This window comes from Aythya marila (genome assembly GCF_965140915.1).
Source record: "Aythya marila genome assembly, chromosome: 3".
Lineage (NCBI taxonomy): Eukaryota > Metazoa > Chordata > Aves > Anseriformes > Anatidae > Aythya > Aythya marila.
The window spans coordinates 57,680,540-57,696,571 of record NC_139044.1 but is presented as its reverse complement, the minus strand read 5'-3'; the positions used below and the strand labels follow the sequence as shown (position 1 = coordinate 57,696,571).

Below are 16,032 nucleotides of genomic sequence, written 5' to 3'. Positions count from 1 at the left end.
TGCACAAGCAAGTATAAGCTGGCAACTTGCCTTTTCAAAGGAAAGTATGAAAATCCTCTGATAACAATGAATGCTTTATTGGCAACCTGAATAGTTTGGAATACTAAGTAAGACATACATCTACTCTATTCTTCATTAATTTAGCAGAACAAGCAGAAAAAGAAAGTATCTATACCCCTAAGTTGTGACATATGTGAAAGTGAAGACCTCAGCATACATATACTTAAGGTTCCTTAAAAAGTAACATGTAATTTCCTCAGAATGAAAGAGGATGGCAGACGCCACTGACCAAAAGCAGTTTGGAGCTCTCCACTTTTGTAGGAAAACAAAATGACCACCAACACAAAACACAAACATTTTAGGAAAAAGTTAGTCAGTCAGATTTAGTAGAAAACATCTAACAGCTTTCCATCTACCTTCCTTTCCTTTTCAGTAACTACAGGCAACCTGCTACTAGGGTGATGCAAACAAACAAACAAAGCAAACAACAGCAACAACAAAATTAGTAAAAAAGACATTTTCAGATAATTTCATTTTATGCAGAGGAAAAAAAGTTCCACTAAGTCAATAATAGTATGATTATAAAATAATTTAGAACAATAAACTAATGACAGAGGAAAATATGGATTGAAAAATATTCCATTCTATTCCTGATGCAAATGCCACACTAAGAATATACTCAAATATATGATATTATACATGAATTCAGTCAATAAGGACCTTGGATTGGCTCCTGGTCATCATAGTAATTGTGAATCCTGACTTAATCCAGGATTTTGATCATAATTTTGATCATAACATGAGGTGTTGGAGTTATAGAGGATGGTTAATAGCTCTACCTGTGTGCTGTGCTCATGCAATGTTTTGGCTTGAGCAAAAAAGAGACTAGTTTTCAACAATACAGTGTGCCCTGGCCAAGTCATGAATAGTCCACTTAAAATGAACAATGGTTGCAGAGCACTTCCAGGCCCACTGACACTGGTGGGTGGCTTAAGGGGACACTGAACAACTGTGTTAGACTCAGAATATGCAATGCCGTCTTGTCATAAAGTACTCCAAAAGGGACCCTAAAGGTATAGCTTTACTGGGTAATCTGCCAGCCAAGCTTTGATCTTTGACTTGGACACCACTGGCCAAGCTCAGAACCCAGAGAATCATCTATCTAGATTTTGGTGATGAAGTTTATCTGGGAAAATCACAGAGGAATGATGATCTTAATTCCTGTTAATCTTCACAATTCACAAATCAAGATCACTGTCTTTTGAAAGCTAACCATAAAACAAAACAATAAAATAAAACAATTATATGGGGAACAAGCCTCCTGAATTTGTCTTGCACACCAGGTCTTTTCTTGCTTTGCCTTCTCTCCAATCAGAGCAATGAGGAATGAGGAAGGATACCATTCAGGGTAAAGCTGTTATGTACAGCAAGAGGTAGAGAGACCTGAAAAAGAAGCAAGGAAGCAAAATGTTATCCCTTTCTTCCTTAGGTCAAAATAAAAACTGAGCGTTAGTTTAGGGTTTTAGAAGTGCTTCACTTTACTGGTTTCTCTGAAGCCACTCTCCTCATTGAAATAGAGCCTCTGGTAATAGCATCTGGGGAAAAGACACAACCAAAACCAAGCCTTCTAAAAGGTTTCTATTGTCTTTTCTACATGCCAGAAGGATCTTTGGATTAGAAGGTTAGGAGACAGGGTTCCTGTGCACATTAATCTATTTTTGTGATGATATTGCTGCATGCTTGAGATGCAATTCTCGCATTAGGTGAAGGCTCTACTCTATAAGCATTTATCACTTTTCATTCTGACTACCTTCCATTCAGTTAAAATATATACTATAAATCAAATTAAAAGGCTTCTTTTTTAGACTTTAATCAATAAGAAATGCAGAGTTTCAGCTACACCTAGTGGACAAAAGCCAAGTACTGCAGCCTTTCCGCAACCATTAGCTCATCTGTCATGTTAAATTACCCCTGCTTTGTTTCAATATTTAAACTGTGAATTGAACCTAAACACCTCCAGGTAAGTATCAACAATTTAAATAGCTGCTTTGAAAAATCCGTGTGATTATCTGCACACCGTTGTCTTTAATGTGAAGTGCTTGATTAAAAGTTCTGGCAAAGAGGACCTCATCTCAGGAGGTGAGAGCAAAGGAAGGGAAAAACAACCCTGACATGGGCACTGCTGCTTCCATGGAAGCACAACCGGTCCCCATCTGTGCACCAGGGGACAGGGCGAGATGCCCGTCAGTCTGCTCTTGGCCTTATTCGGCAAAGTCACACACAAGGTGACCTGTGGTAGATCAGCTGTCACCCTCCCCTGCAATCCTAGGGCACAGCTGCGATGAACCACCACACAAGCTCACCGTGCATCCCAAATGCAAACACCGCCACCTCAAAACACTCTCAATGGCTTGTTTGTGCCCTGATTAAACTGAAGCGAGGACAAGGGAAAACATAGGCCCTGTGATGCTTCGGGCCACCAAAAACCAACCTTGCCAGATGAGACTGAAATACTGGGTTACAGGGGATTTAAAAATAGAGAAAGTGTTTTTTTAGAAGGATTGAGCCCTTCAAGTCCATGTTTTGGATAAAACAGCTTTTAGCATGGTGACTGACTTGGGAACAGGACTGTTTCCCAGTCATCTTCTAGCAGCAATGATGCCCATCCTTGAGAGCAGAGCAGCCAGGACATGTTTGCAGGCTTCATTGGCTTCATCCAATGGCAGTTTCACTCATACACCTCCATCAGAGTAAATTCAGATTTATGTTGTAAATACTGATCTGTGAGGAAGGCTAACATCATTTTTTTTGAATAATTCTACACTTATCTGGGGTACAATTTTGTGCACTGTCAAACATTAAAAGCAAAACTAGGTTGTTCCAGTCATAGGCACCTTTTTTCTTGGTGTTGTTGGTTAGCCCTGACTGTTTTTTAAAAACTTTCTAAAAACTTTCTCTGTGGTGATTGTAACTATTTTTCTTTCTGCCTACCACTTAGAAATGCTTTATACTCATCTCCACACCTTGTTCATACCTTGTCCTTCATCTCCTTGTTGGATCACATGCTAGCCTTAGTGCAGCCTGCAGATAACCAACCCAGCAGCCTGCCTCTAAGCAACACAAAATATAACTATTTAGCTTCTGCACAAAGCAGACGTGCAGAGGCTTGATGTAATTTTCTATCTTTGGACAATTCCAGGAATCCATTCCTGCCTTCATAATATATACTTTATGGCATACAAAGCTGATGGAGGACAGATATATTATATCTGTTTGTAGATGGATATAATATCAATTATTGGGCTAAATAATGTAGTTTGAAGAAAACAGAAAGATTTTGAGTAACTAGCCTTTAAATACTTATCTCAACAAAGGAAGAGGGGAAAAAAATCTGAAAACCTCTGTGTTACTTATGTTTAAGTAGCAGCAGATAAGACATTTTATAGACTTTCAAGAACTCCACCCTCTCCTGGGTTCATGTTAGCTAAGTAGGCTGCAGCATAAAATTCACGGAGCAATTGTTAGGAGGCTCAGTGTCAAAACTGCAGATAAGTAGGTGCAACTCCAAAATCTAATTGTGATGAGTATCTCCTAAATATGTAGCTTTTGTGTTAAGAAATGCTATGTACACACTCTGTTATCTTCAGCCAGAGTTTTAGATTGACAACTCTGAAAGTTTCTTTTATTTTACTTTATGACTGATAAAGTAGGGAATATATTGCCAGATGAAAACTCTAATAGACAAAAATAACAAAATGTCCTGGTAAAAGAAAAAGGTGAGAAAAGTTATTTTATGAAGCTTGATAAGCTGAAAAATCTTTTGCTTATTTTTAATATGCTAAATATATATCTTTCAAAATCAGTTACACGTTTGTGATGAAATTGCCCCTCTGTAGTTTTTTACTGGGGGAAGGGCACAGCAGATGGACTGGGACTGAAATACCTGATCTATCTCTATTAAAAACCTGGTGATGCAAATTTATTTCTAAAATGAGGCAGAGCAAATAACAGAGAACCTACCATAACAGTAGCTCATCTGTTCAGTCATTTGATGTATCTCGTTATTGTTGCAGCTACTGCAACAATATTGTTGCAGAGACTCTGCTTTATCTTGTAGCATGAGCACAATAGTGGCACCATATTGAAATGTGTAAATATATTTTAAGAAACTATGTAAAACACCTCCTCTGTACTGACAAAATGATGCACTTAGAATACACAAAACCCCGAGAAAATGCTACTGCCTTGAGTTCCCAATTCCTTTGATTTGTCATCTTAGTTTTATTGCATATGCAGTGTTATCTGACAAATATATTTGCCTGAATATTAAAAAAAAAAAAAAAAAAAAAACCTTCGTCATCATTTAAACAGCTCTTGTCAATGTTACTTAGTCCTTGTTCACACTTCTTCTATCCTTCTATCCCTAAGAGTGATGATACAGAAATAGATCAGGTTAAGGTCAGTATGTGTGGCCCAGATCTGTAACACAGGCATTTCTTATTCCTGTCCACGGTAGCACTGCAGCAAGTATTTCAGAGGAAATGAAGGCTTCAGAAAGGATAGCCGTAAGGTCATGGGCAAAAACTGCTTTTTCTGACATCATTTCCCTCCTCTCCGTGTCCCTGCCCACCCCCACTTCTGCACAGGTTTTGAGCTCAAGGCAGAATCGGTCCTTTCAGTACCAGCTCCCACGTTAAGCCCTGCTGGGCAGCACAGCCAGGAGGGAGCGGAGGCAGAAGGCAGAAACGGGAGCAGGACGGCTGCTAAAGTAGGACAATGATGCAGAAACCATCCATGCCATGGAGAAGCGTAACCATGTGGCACCACAGATACATGCTGTAGCCTTCGGCCAAACACCAGTGATCCGCAGTGACTTTGGCATGCAACTTCCCTAGCAGATCTGGTGTGTGGAAAACATCTCCTGGGGAAAAAAAAAAAAAAAAAAAGGAAAAAAATGAAAGAAAAAAATAAGTAAAAAAAAAAAAAAAAAAGAAAGAAACAAATAAAAGGAACGCTGCAAATCCAGATGTTGGAATTTTCCAATCCCCCTAGCAAGACAAGATAAGCAGGGGATAATCCTCGTTTATATAACTTTTTTTTTTTTTTTTTTTTTTTTAAATAAAACCTGAGACCAACAGGCATGTTTTCACAAGGTTTGTTTGCTTATTCTCTAAAAGCCACAGTGCGAATTTTCGGGAGGCCCCCCACCGCCTCGGGCAGCCGCGCCGCGCCGCACCGCGCCGGGTACCGGGGAGCGCCGCAGCCTGCGGCCACCCCTCGTCCATCCTGCGGGCTCTCGGGGCAGGTGGTGCCGGGGACCGAGCCCTCGAAGCCCCCGGGCCCCTTCTCCTTCCTCACAAGGCCGAGGGCCTGGCCCCCGAGCCCGGCGGCGGCTGCGCGGAGCCCGGCGCCGGCGGCCGCCCACACGGGGGCGCCATGTTGCCGCCGCGCAGCCCCGCGCAGGTGGCTGCGGCGGAGCCGGGCCGGGCCGGGCCGGGCACCCCCGGGCCCATCGCGTAATGGCGGCCGCAGCGGGCCCCGGGGCTGAGGGGGGGAGTCGCTGTCGCCGCCGCCCGCCGCAGGGGCCGGCCATAAATTCGGCATTCCCAGCGAAAAAGGCAGATGACGGCGTCCATCGGCACCTATTTTTCTGCCTGGCGTGGCGGGGAGGCTTAGGGCTGATGTGCGTTCCAAATAAAGCCGCACGTCTATTTATGGAGGTGGCTTAAAGAGGAGCAGATCTCGTGTACCATGGTGGAAGTTTTTGAAAAGCAGCCAAAGTACAGAGGTCAAGTTTCCTGTACTAAAAGCAACTTAATGGGACGCGAGGCAGCAATGTCGTTTGCGAGTATCTGGCGGTAGCTGGAAAACTGGGTCATCATGCATTTTTCGCTAACCACCGGGTTCAAATAATAAATTATTTTAACTTATTTATAAACAACGTAGAGGCTAGATAGGATCAACTCAAAGGCCTGTTACTGCTTCAGCTGTGAGAGCCATTGGGAGCATCGCCAAGGGGTTCAGCTCGGGAAGATTAGGGTCAGGCCCCCAATATTGTTTGGTAGATGGTATTATGAATAAGAATATACAGAACCATGATATCCACTGGGATCTGACTCTTCATTAGAAATTAAGGGACAATGTAGCCAATATGATTGTTTTACAGATTTCCCCAGGGTCTACTTTTAAGAAATCACAAAAATCCTTGACAATGCCTTGCTCAAAGCCAGCGCTTTCAGTAGCTGCTGTTGTTCAGAGGCAGCGGCTCTCAGGAGTTTTACAAGCAGTTGTACACAAAATAGACTTTACCAGCATGCCTGTGAAACTGCCTGTTCTTGGAAAAGATTATATGGAAGGATTTAATGTTGACAGACTTAAGTAGTGATGTCTCAACTGTGAAGAATCTGTTGCTTAACCAACTTTATGAAGCAAAAGCACTTTATCATTAAAATTAGAATATTCCCTTTTGTTTTAGGAGATCATGTAGGATTTAAACATCTACACAATTTGGTATGCACAGAATTTGATAGTCTGTTTTGCAAGAAGTTGATTAGAATCAGAATCACCCTCCCAAACTCTAGCAGAAGAAAGCGATGTGATGTGTGCAGATCAAACAGGCTTAAAATGGAAAAAGGATTTATATAGTGGCAAGATGGGCAATGGCTCTTAAAACTACACCTTTATTCTTCTAAACACTCTTTTATGTTACTGGTGAGTTGATAAATTAATATTTACTCCCATTTGATGTTAAATTTACTGTCATAAAACATTAGCAATCACTGGCTGAAACCAGATGGTTGTTTTTTAAATTCTTGGGTACTGAGAGTTGTCTAAGAATGGGCCGTTACCAACTACAGAGATCATTTTATCATCAGATTTTCCCAGAAGTGTACACTTCACAATTTTTAATTTTGTTAATACTTTAGTACAAGTATTATTATTATATTATTTTTTTTAACATAAAACGTATTAGCTCCTTCATGTCTGTGTTAGGCGAAGAAGGCCAAGTATCACTTTTCTCACCAGCTGGGACAATTTTAGCAATAGTAATCAGTTTAATTTCCCAGCTTGATTCAAAACATTGCTATTTACGCTCCCATTGTGTGGTGATATTCTCCCCTGTTTACGTGTCCAGGTTTAAAATTTAACTACATCCACCATGCTGTTTTTCTTCCTAATAAATTCAGAACACAAGACTGAAAAATTAAGCAAAAAGAAAGCCCAGTGGTATTGGTCCTATATTGAGCTTGGGAAGTGAGGCTAAATGGGATTACGTGTATTATCAGGGTCCCGATCCTGCAGTCCTCACTAAAGTAATAACTTCTATGGGAGTTTTGCCAAGGACTGAGTGGGGCCAGAAGGCTGCAACAGTTGGCACTTAAGGAACAAGATGTCAATTGCCTTATAATAACGGGCCTTTTTTTTTTTTCTCCCAAATATTCAAAGTAGATATTTATAAATTTGTCTCAGTGGTGTTAGTTGGTAGCAATTTCTCAGAGAAAGGTTTTAGAGATGTCCAATGGTGGAATACTTTTAGGAAGATGTGCTAGCTACTGCCTCCTTCACCTAAGTCACTAGAAATGACACGTAGTCCTGATGCGATGCAGATCTGGATTGCACTCTTCTGTGCTAACTATCTCAGGGGAGAGAGAAAGGAGGAAGCCCACCACCCTCTTTTCCCAAGTTACAAATACTTACTGTATATTAAACACTCATTTTCTTTAAATAGTTCTTCCAGGTGAGATAATAAATATACAAAAGAACAAAATCTACTATATAAATGAAAGCAGATTTATAAAATTACAAGTTTAATAGATAAATATAATAAATACTTTATGCATCATAACTCTGGACAACTACATTTAAAGCAAGTATGTTGGCAAGTCACAAAAGTTGCACCTCAGCAACTTTAAATTTCATAAAACCACACTGACAGGCATATTACAATGTTACGTATGAGGCTTTATGCTGTAAGTATGTTTAAATCCCGCTCACCTACTGAGTTCACCATGACATATATATGGGCGTAGTATACTTTATATGTTGGAATGTCTTTTTGAACACCGACATGGTAGTACAGATAGATGCTCTACTTACCAGGGACAGTGGGGAGAATTTTGAAGAAAAATACTGGTAAATGACTTCTAGAAAAACTAAAGCATTTCTTAACTTTTTATTGACATTGGCAAATTAAAATAGAATAAATTAACAATATTTTCTCAAAAAAATGTTTTGTACAAAAATACTGTCAAAATTTCCTGAAAAGCTTTCAACACAGTAGTATCTTTTCATGTACTGAATAAACTATATTAGCACAGTGTCAAAATGCTGAAGACAGAAACAAAATAAATCTAACTAAAAAAAAAAAAAAAAAAGACCTGTGAAATGTTTGCCACTAGTCAGCATTCCATCCACACCATATTATTGTCTGTACATATGGGGGAGGGGGAATGGGTAGCAGACTTTTAAGTAACAGTATTACTTTTCCTGATCTGGAAAGGTTTGGCCCACATCTGTTAAGCTTCCAGTTGAGCATATTTGGAAAAAAAAAAAGAAAATTATTAGTTGCACTGCAATGCATAGTTAAAAATTAAGCAAGATGGCAGCATTTGTGCAGTAGAATCTGCCCTTCAAAGTTCATGCAACCAACTAATGTGATTTTTTTCCCTGTTCACTCAGAATTTGAATGCAGTTCAAGTCAGTGGAAATCATCGTTTGCAAAATCCACAAGATTAAGCAATTTGCCAAGATTAATATCTAACAGTTCAGCACTGTGGAAATTATGGGCATGTTACTGCGAGGAAATAAAGAGAGAGGAGGGGAGGGGGCGAACAATGTAAAAAGGCAGAGTTCGCTAGAAATTATTACTATGGGAGGGGGACGTGAATGTCAAAGCTACAAAAAAAAAAAAAAAAAAAAAAAAAGTGGCAGCAATTAAAAGAAAAACAAAACAAAAAAAGAATTTATACAAGCGCATAGTTTACTCTTGCTTTCCAGATTCTCACCTTTTCAAGCACTGAAAAGTGAGACACCGCGTCTAGGGGAATGTTTTCATTCACACCGATAGAAAGTCCTTTGTTTGTTTTAAATGAATCAGCAGCTCACCCTGCTGGGCTGCTGTTTGCAAACGAAGTCTGTCATGAAGTCAAACTCGTTCTGTCCCAACCACAGCTCGGGGAGCTCCTTGATGCGATCCAGCCCCATCTCGATGACTAAGGACATGAGGACCTCCTCGTCGATGAAGTCAGTGTCTATGACATTGGGCGGCAGCATCGCCGCGGGGACGTGGGGGACGGCGGGCGGCAAGCCGCTGCCGCTGCCGCCGTGCTTGGGGTTGCAGTCCCTGAAATGCTGGCTGCTGCCGTTCAGCTGGTGGCTGCCGGGGTGCAAGTCCGGCATGTAGTGGCTGTGGGGGTACGGGTGGTGGCTGAAGTACTGGTTGTTCAGCTTCTGGAGCTGCATGCTGGCGCTCAGCTGCCCTCCCGGGCTGCCCACGGGGGGGGCCAGGAACTGGGAGCCGCTGAAGCGGGCGGGGGGCGGCATGCTGCCGGCAGGGTGCCCCCCGGCCACGCCGCCCGGCCCCATGGCGTGCCGGACCCCGCCGCTCGCGTTCATATTCCCCGCTCCGTAATGTATATGGTCGCCCATCAGGGCGCTGAAGGCGTGCGGCTGCTGCTGTTGCTGCTGCTGCTGCTGGTGCTGCTGCTGCTGGTGGTGATGGGGGGTGGGAAACTGCCCCATGCCCAGCCGGTGCGCAGGGTGGTGGTGGAGCCCGCCGGAGCCGTCGGGGAATCGCCCGTGGTTCATGGCCATCATGTGCTCTGCCATCGCCCACCTGGAAAGTTAGCGAGCGAGCGGGTTAAGGAAAGCGCCCCCTCGGACATCCAGCCGCCCGCTCTCGGACCCGCTGCGGCTAGCTTGGCCCTGGCAGAAGCGACCGCGCCGGTGCCGCCGTCCTCGCTTTGGGGAGGGGGGGCGGGAGGGAGAGCAAAAAAAAAAAAAAAAAAAAACCTCCTACCGCGACTCCGCCGTGGAGCACAAAGGGAGAAACGAAAAAGGAAGAGGAGCCCGCGGCACGAAAAGCCCGGTCCCCTCGGCTCATCCAGCCAGCAGCACGCCTTCCCACTTCAACTTGTGCATACCTATCAGCGGGAAGTGTTGCATACGGCAACAGCCGCCTCCTCCCGGCCACGTCCAAAACGCTGCCGAGCCCCCCGGATTTGTCAGCGAAGGCAGCGTTTTTAAAAGGCACTCTTGCTAACTTGCAGGCAACGAGCAAGGAATTAGGAAGTCCCACCTAGCCGCTGGCAGCAACTTTTGCAATTAAGTCCCGATTAAAAAAAAAAAAAAAAAAAATACCAGAATGCACGGATAAGGAGATTGAGCCAGGCAGCCGAGAAACACCTTTCCTCGGGTATTTAACCGGTCCCCGTTTTCCTGTTGCACACAAAAGGGACACACAGCACCAGCTACACAACCTCCGCACTCACCTCCCGGCTTCTTTCTTCTTTTGCTTCAAAGGTGGCGGTGAAATCAGTCAGTAAAAGTCACCCAGCATAGAGAGGGCTTCCCTGGCTCTCTCCTCGGCGCTTACGTGATGGTGATATTATCGCTGCCGCTGCCGCAGCCCCAAAGCTGTTTTTCACTCCTCGGCGAGGCTCATCGGCACTTGCCAACAATGAGCTGTGTTTCTTACCCAGCTTTGGCCACAGCTAATATAGGATTTCAGAAGGGAGGAGCAAAACCCTTACAGGCAACCAGAAGTAAAACCTGGAGCAAGCGAGGGAAAAAAAAAAAAAAAAAAAAAAAAAAAAGAAACAACACCCAGCACACACACACTCGCAGGGCACACACACACACACACACACACACACACGCACACGGGGAGGCTCAGGAAGGGGCCAGGCGGGGCTGGACGGCATCCAAAGGGCCCCGCTCCTCCTCGCCTGGGCCACACGTGTGTGCCTGCGGGTCGCCCTCGCCCCTCTCGGCGCCTCCCCCCGGGAACAAAGCGGGGCTCCGCGGCCCGGAGCGCAGCCCCGGCGCAGGGCGCTGCCCGCCGGCCCCGCTCCGCTCACGGCCACCCCCCGGCCGCGGACACGCGTGGGGCCGGGCGCCCCCGCGGGGCTCCCCGCGCCCGGCGCTGCCCCTGCTCCCGGCGGCATCCCGGCCTCCAGGTGCCCGGCCCCAGCGCCGTGGGACCCCACGGACCCCCGTGGGTGCTCCCCGGGGCCGGCCCCTCTCCCGGCGGCGAGATCCGAGATCCACCTTTTTCCACAGCCGCGGGCGCCGCATGCGGGAGGCGAGGGGGTGCGGGCACACGCAGCCCCTCCGGCCCTGCCTGCCTCCTCTCCCGGCTTTGGGCCGCAATTTAGCGGCCGCCCCAGGTGTGCGGGCTGTGGTCGGCTTTGTGAGGCTTCTTATTGTGAATTGTTTCCTTGCGTTGGCAGGAAAAATAAGATAATACAGACCGTGGGGAAGGGCTTTGTAAACGTGCTCGTCCTGGCTGGGCACGGCCCTGCCACCTATGTGGTGCCCCGCAGTGCTGTGGCGAGACTTGCCCTGTGCTGCCCCACCAGGGACACGCGTGTCCCAAATGCCCCCGCCATCAGCGCTCCTGCACCGTGCGCCTCTCGCCCCAAGGCCACCAGCTCCTCTCAAGGGCGGCCGTGCTGAAGTAGCCGAGAAGATGGGGGCAGGCCTGCTGCACGGATGAGCTGGGTGTTGTCCTATTTTCAATAGCATCTTCATCTGGCTTTCCCCCTCTCTGCTTTCCCCCTTTTTCATTTGTCCTCTGCCAAACGAACAAGGAGGGGGAAGCGGTAGGCAGGACACCATCCCCGGACACGAGGCTCGTCTTTAGAGGTCAAAGCAGCCATCATGAAGGCTGGGCTGGAGTTTCTGCCCCTCCACGTGCTGTGCAAGGACACAGCAGTGGAGGACATGCACAGAGTTTCTGGGGGGAGACATCAGTAAGGGCAAAGGGGATCCTTGGAGATGCTGGGCACACGGCAGCCCTCTTGCCCCCTTTTGGGCCCTTACCTGGCCACAGTGAATTACGGAGGTGAAACCAAAAGGAGGGGTAACTCCAGCTCATGTCCACTGTGGTGGAGGCAGAGCTGGGTTCCTGAGTGCAGAGAGGTGTGATGGAGGAGAGGAGAGGGACAATCCCCTGCATGGCTGCTGCAATCCTCATGCATACAAGATACCAGAAAAACACCCCACTGAGCCCCCAGCTGTGAGGCACGGTAAGGATGGAATTAGAACCTTTGGAGGACAGGCAGCTTTGCAAGTGTCAGAGTTACCTCAAGGAAGTGACTTCATTCTGCAGCTCTGTTTCCTGCAGGGATTACGTACAATGCCCACCATGATTTCATGTTTTGGTCTTCTGATGTCTGTGAGTAAGTACACTTTTGGGAAGGCACCTACTGAACCAGGGCCTGCAGTCTGGCTAGGGGTGGTCGGAAGAGTGACACTACCTTTCTGGAGATTTTTCTTTCTCAATGTTGTGTAGGTTTTACAGGGCAAAACAATGAATAATAAGAAGATCCCGTTCCATTTGGCAAGTAGTCAGCTGTGTATCATGACAAGTGGTTTGTTTAATGTCACATATCCATGGTGATATTGGTATGCCTTTTTGCTCTCCCATGCTTTGAGTTTGAGATCCTTTTTAAAGCCAGGCACACATCATATCACAGCCCTGCAAATGCCATTTCCTATTTTCAGCTTTCAGATGTTGGAAGGTGGTATCAGATGCCAAAGTGAGTTATGGAGAATTGGCAAGAGACTGCCAGAAGCAATAGTATGCATGTCACAGCCTCCATGGCACCTCACTCATATAAAACATATCTCCAGGTATTTACAGCCCGTATGCAAAGAAGCAGGCAGGATGGAGCTTTCTTCATTGGGGGTTGCAATGTGGTCCAGATAAGGCTCAGCACAGTGGTGCAAGATGAGCCAAGTTTTTCATTGTTACAGGCTTTATGGCCATAGCAAAATGGGAATACAATCAATTGGTTGCTTTCCAGGAAATGGCTGGTGACAGCCATTCAGGAAATCACTTGGTGACAGGCGGCTAAGGGAATGCAGGACAAAGCATGAGCCCATCACCACGGAGCTGGTAGCAAGCTCTGAATCTCCTCTGTTTGCCACTCCCGACCCGAGCCACAGTTATTTAAAGCAATATTGTCACCCATAGTCCACAGAGTCATCTGCACAACTGAGTTGGTTCTTCAGGCAAACAACAAGAAAGCAGGGCAGTGCGTATCAGGAAAACTCTGGAGGTGGCCAGGGGTGGGAATGAAAGCAGACAATTCACATTGATGCTCCTCAGTGAAGACACAGAGTGCAGTTGAAAGCAAAATGCAGCTTCTATGCACATTTAGGAAGAATCCCTGAGAACTATCAAACACAGAAATGGAAAAATGAGGAAAAGATGGATCCTCAGTTGGGTGTTAACATTTTAGATGAGAAGGTCACACAGGAATTGATGGATTCCGGATGTGGCCCAGTTCACTCCTTCCAGGCCTGCAGCGCGTGGTGGAACAGAAAGGAAAATTATAAAGGAGAATCCCAGATGGTGTTTTTCCAGGTATTCACTGGAAATGTTCAAGTCAACTGAATACTTGTGGTTCTAGGGATCTGTCACTGGAACTGGGAATACAGAGCAATGAGCTTTGGAAGGATTTGGATCTCTAAATTGTTGTTTGCAACTCTGAAAATATAATCTGTAACTCTCTGTGACTTGTTTCTCCCACATCACCCCTGGATGTGAGTTTCTGTGTGTTCCCTCCCACGCTGACACAAAGCAGTCAGGAAAACCTAGTTCATGACATCTGCTAGGGTTATCTGATAGGAAATTTTATATTAGAATGATATCCTGGAAGAAATGCCCCTTCTGTAGAAATGATTAAGCTATTCTATTGAGATGACAAGCCATGATTTTCTGGCTGCTCTTACTTCTGACCTCGTCACTGCTTCCTTCAATCCCACCCTTCCCTGGGGCAACTGTGGCACAGCAGGGTCCCAGCTCCTTGCCCTACCAGCTCCAAGGGTGCCTGCTGCGTTTCACTGCCCATCCCTAGGAAAAACAATGAACTTGACAAGTTTCTTCCAGATGGGCACCCAGGAAGCACAGAAATCTGTTTCAGTCTCTCAAAATGCATTTTTTTTTTCTCCCCTGGAGTTGCCTTTGTCAGGAGAACAGTGGGTTTATTGTCTGTGGGGTGAAAACACAGGGTTTTTGACTAGGAGGCGGGTTCCTTTTTCTGACATGCTTTACTGAGAGACCTATTCTTCTTAAATGGTTTTGGGGGGAAGGGCAGACACGGGGTTAGCTATGGGCCTGGGCATGAGATCCTCCAAGTATCCAGGTGGGAAGGAATGACCTTGGCAAGTTCTGCTGTTTGTCAAGCACCAAAGTCAAGACTATGGTAGAAGACATAGTATTAATGCAGTTAAATTCATTCAATACGAGCTTCCTAAAGCCATCACAATTCCCAATGCTGATTCCAGGCACCAGCCAGTCGTTCTACATAGCTCAGCATAAACCCTCCTATTCTAGCAGCCTTTTCTTCTTGGGAAGGCTGCAGTTTGGTGAGGTGATGTACCTGTAATGACCGCACTGATGGTGACTTATGTTAGAAGGAATTACTGGAATGATGTCAAAGCAACAGAAAATTTGTGTCATCCTCCCCACAGCTGGCTAGTGTGGGAAGGTGGGTGGCAGGGTAGGGAGGAGCAGAGCATGTGCTCTCCATTAGTCAGCACAGGGCTCATTTTCTCTTTGCTAGGCTTCACGAGGTAATCGATCACTGTGCTGATTAGAAGAGGTTACTCTGCTGAGAACAGTGGTTACCATCCTGTTTGTTAGCAACAAATCTTTATGAAAAGCAAAGAATTACATGGAGCAAGGAACTTGCTGAGCCATTTGGGAGTACATTAGAAGGTTTCATGGGCTCGCATCCCATGTTTGTGTGCCAGGAACTGAAGATGCAGTCATCAAAGCAGTGTTCTAAATAAAGGAATATGGGCTATGCAAATTGTGTTGCTCTCTCTCCACTCACCATTTCCTGTTTGTTTAGATGGCTCAAGATAGTAATATGCTGGTATATTTTATATTGGTGACAATGAATGTGGCTTTGCACCTTTCATCCAAGTTGTTTTATTCATGTGAGAAAGTCTTGGTGATAGGCTCTGTTGTTTTACTGTTACGCCCTCTCAGTGCAGTGCTTCAAGACTGTGTAATCACTGCTGAGGCTTGTCCATAAGTGTAATTTTATTGCAAGGTATTTTCTTTGAAAACAAAATTCTGGAAAACATAGGAATACTTACTAAGAACATTATTTCATGAAGAGGTCCAAGAGAATACAAAAAATAAACACATAAATACATCTATAATTGATGAAGAATCACTTCATTCTGTTCTGTCACACAGAACCCCAACATGGATTTTTTTGCTACTCTTTACTTTTGGGTATCAGTGGGAAGTACAAAAAAAAAAAAAAATAAAAAAATCCAGAAATAACCAAATAACAGAAATAACAAAAGGAAAATGTTCATGTACCTTTGGAAATGTGGCAGTAGCTTCTGTAGTAAACCAAATGATACCAGGTTCAAATTAAGCACAGAGATTAAAAGCAGTCACCAGCAAGGCTGTAGACACATAATCTTGTTCCATTTGTTCCATTGGTGACTGAGCCAACTAATAATAATACTGTTTTGGGTCAACAAAGGCTTTTAAAAATGTTTAGATAGAATTAAATATTTTATTTAATTAAAAATTATTAGAAAGCAGAGTACATACTTTTAAGTATGTATTAGACCTGGATGATTACACCTAAAGTGTTCACTGCGTACATTCTGTAATTAATTGAACTCATAGTTGACAAGTAATTTATTTGAAGTCCACTGAATAATTGAAGTTTATTATTAGAATGAATTGGAATTTTACAAAAAAAAAAAAAAAAAAAGAAAAATGTTTATGATTACAAATATAGGTCCCAGTCCAGGATACATTTGTACACATTTTTT

The 16,032-nt window shown here is 44.7% G+C and overlaps 1 protein-coding gene across 1 annotated transcript; it reads right to left on the bottom strand.

Annotated features, from left to right (window-relative positions):
* Positions 1 to 8,158: 8,158 nt before the first annotated feature.
* CITED2 (Cbp/p300 interacting transactivator with Glu/Asp rich carboxy-terminal domain 2) lies at positions 8,159 to 10,740 on the bottom strand. Its single transcript, XM_082755489.1, has 2 exons — positions 10,491 to 10,740; positions 8,159 to 9,835 (listed from the first exon to the last, which is right to left on the bottom strand). The coding sequence occupies exon 2, from the start codon at positions 9,826 to 9,828 to the stop codon at positions 9,094 to 9,096; it is 735 nt and encodes a 244-aa protein (XP_082611615.1). The 5' UTR covers positions 9,829 to 9,835; positions 10,491 to 10,740; the 3' UTR covers positions 8,159 to 9,093.
* Between the last annotated feature and the right edge of the window lie 5,292 nt (positions 10,741 to 16,032).

What these genes read in the sequence shown, in the direction of transcription:
- CITED2 (XM_082755489.1), bottom strand. Translation starts at nt 9,828, where the DNA reads ATGGCAGAGCACATGATGGCCATGAACCACGGGCGATTCCCCGACGGC.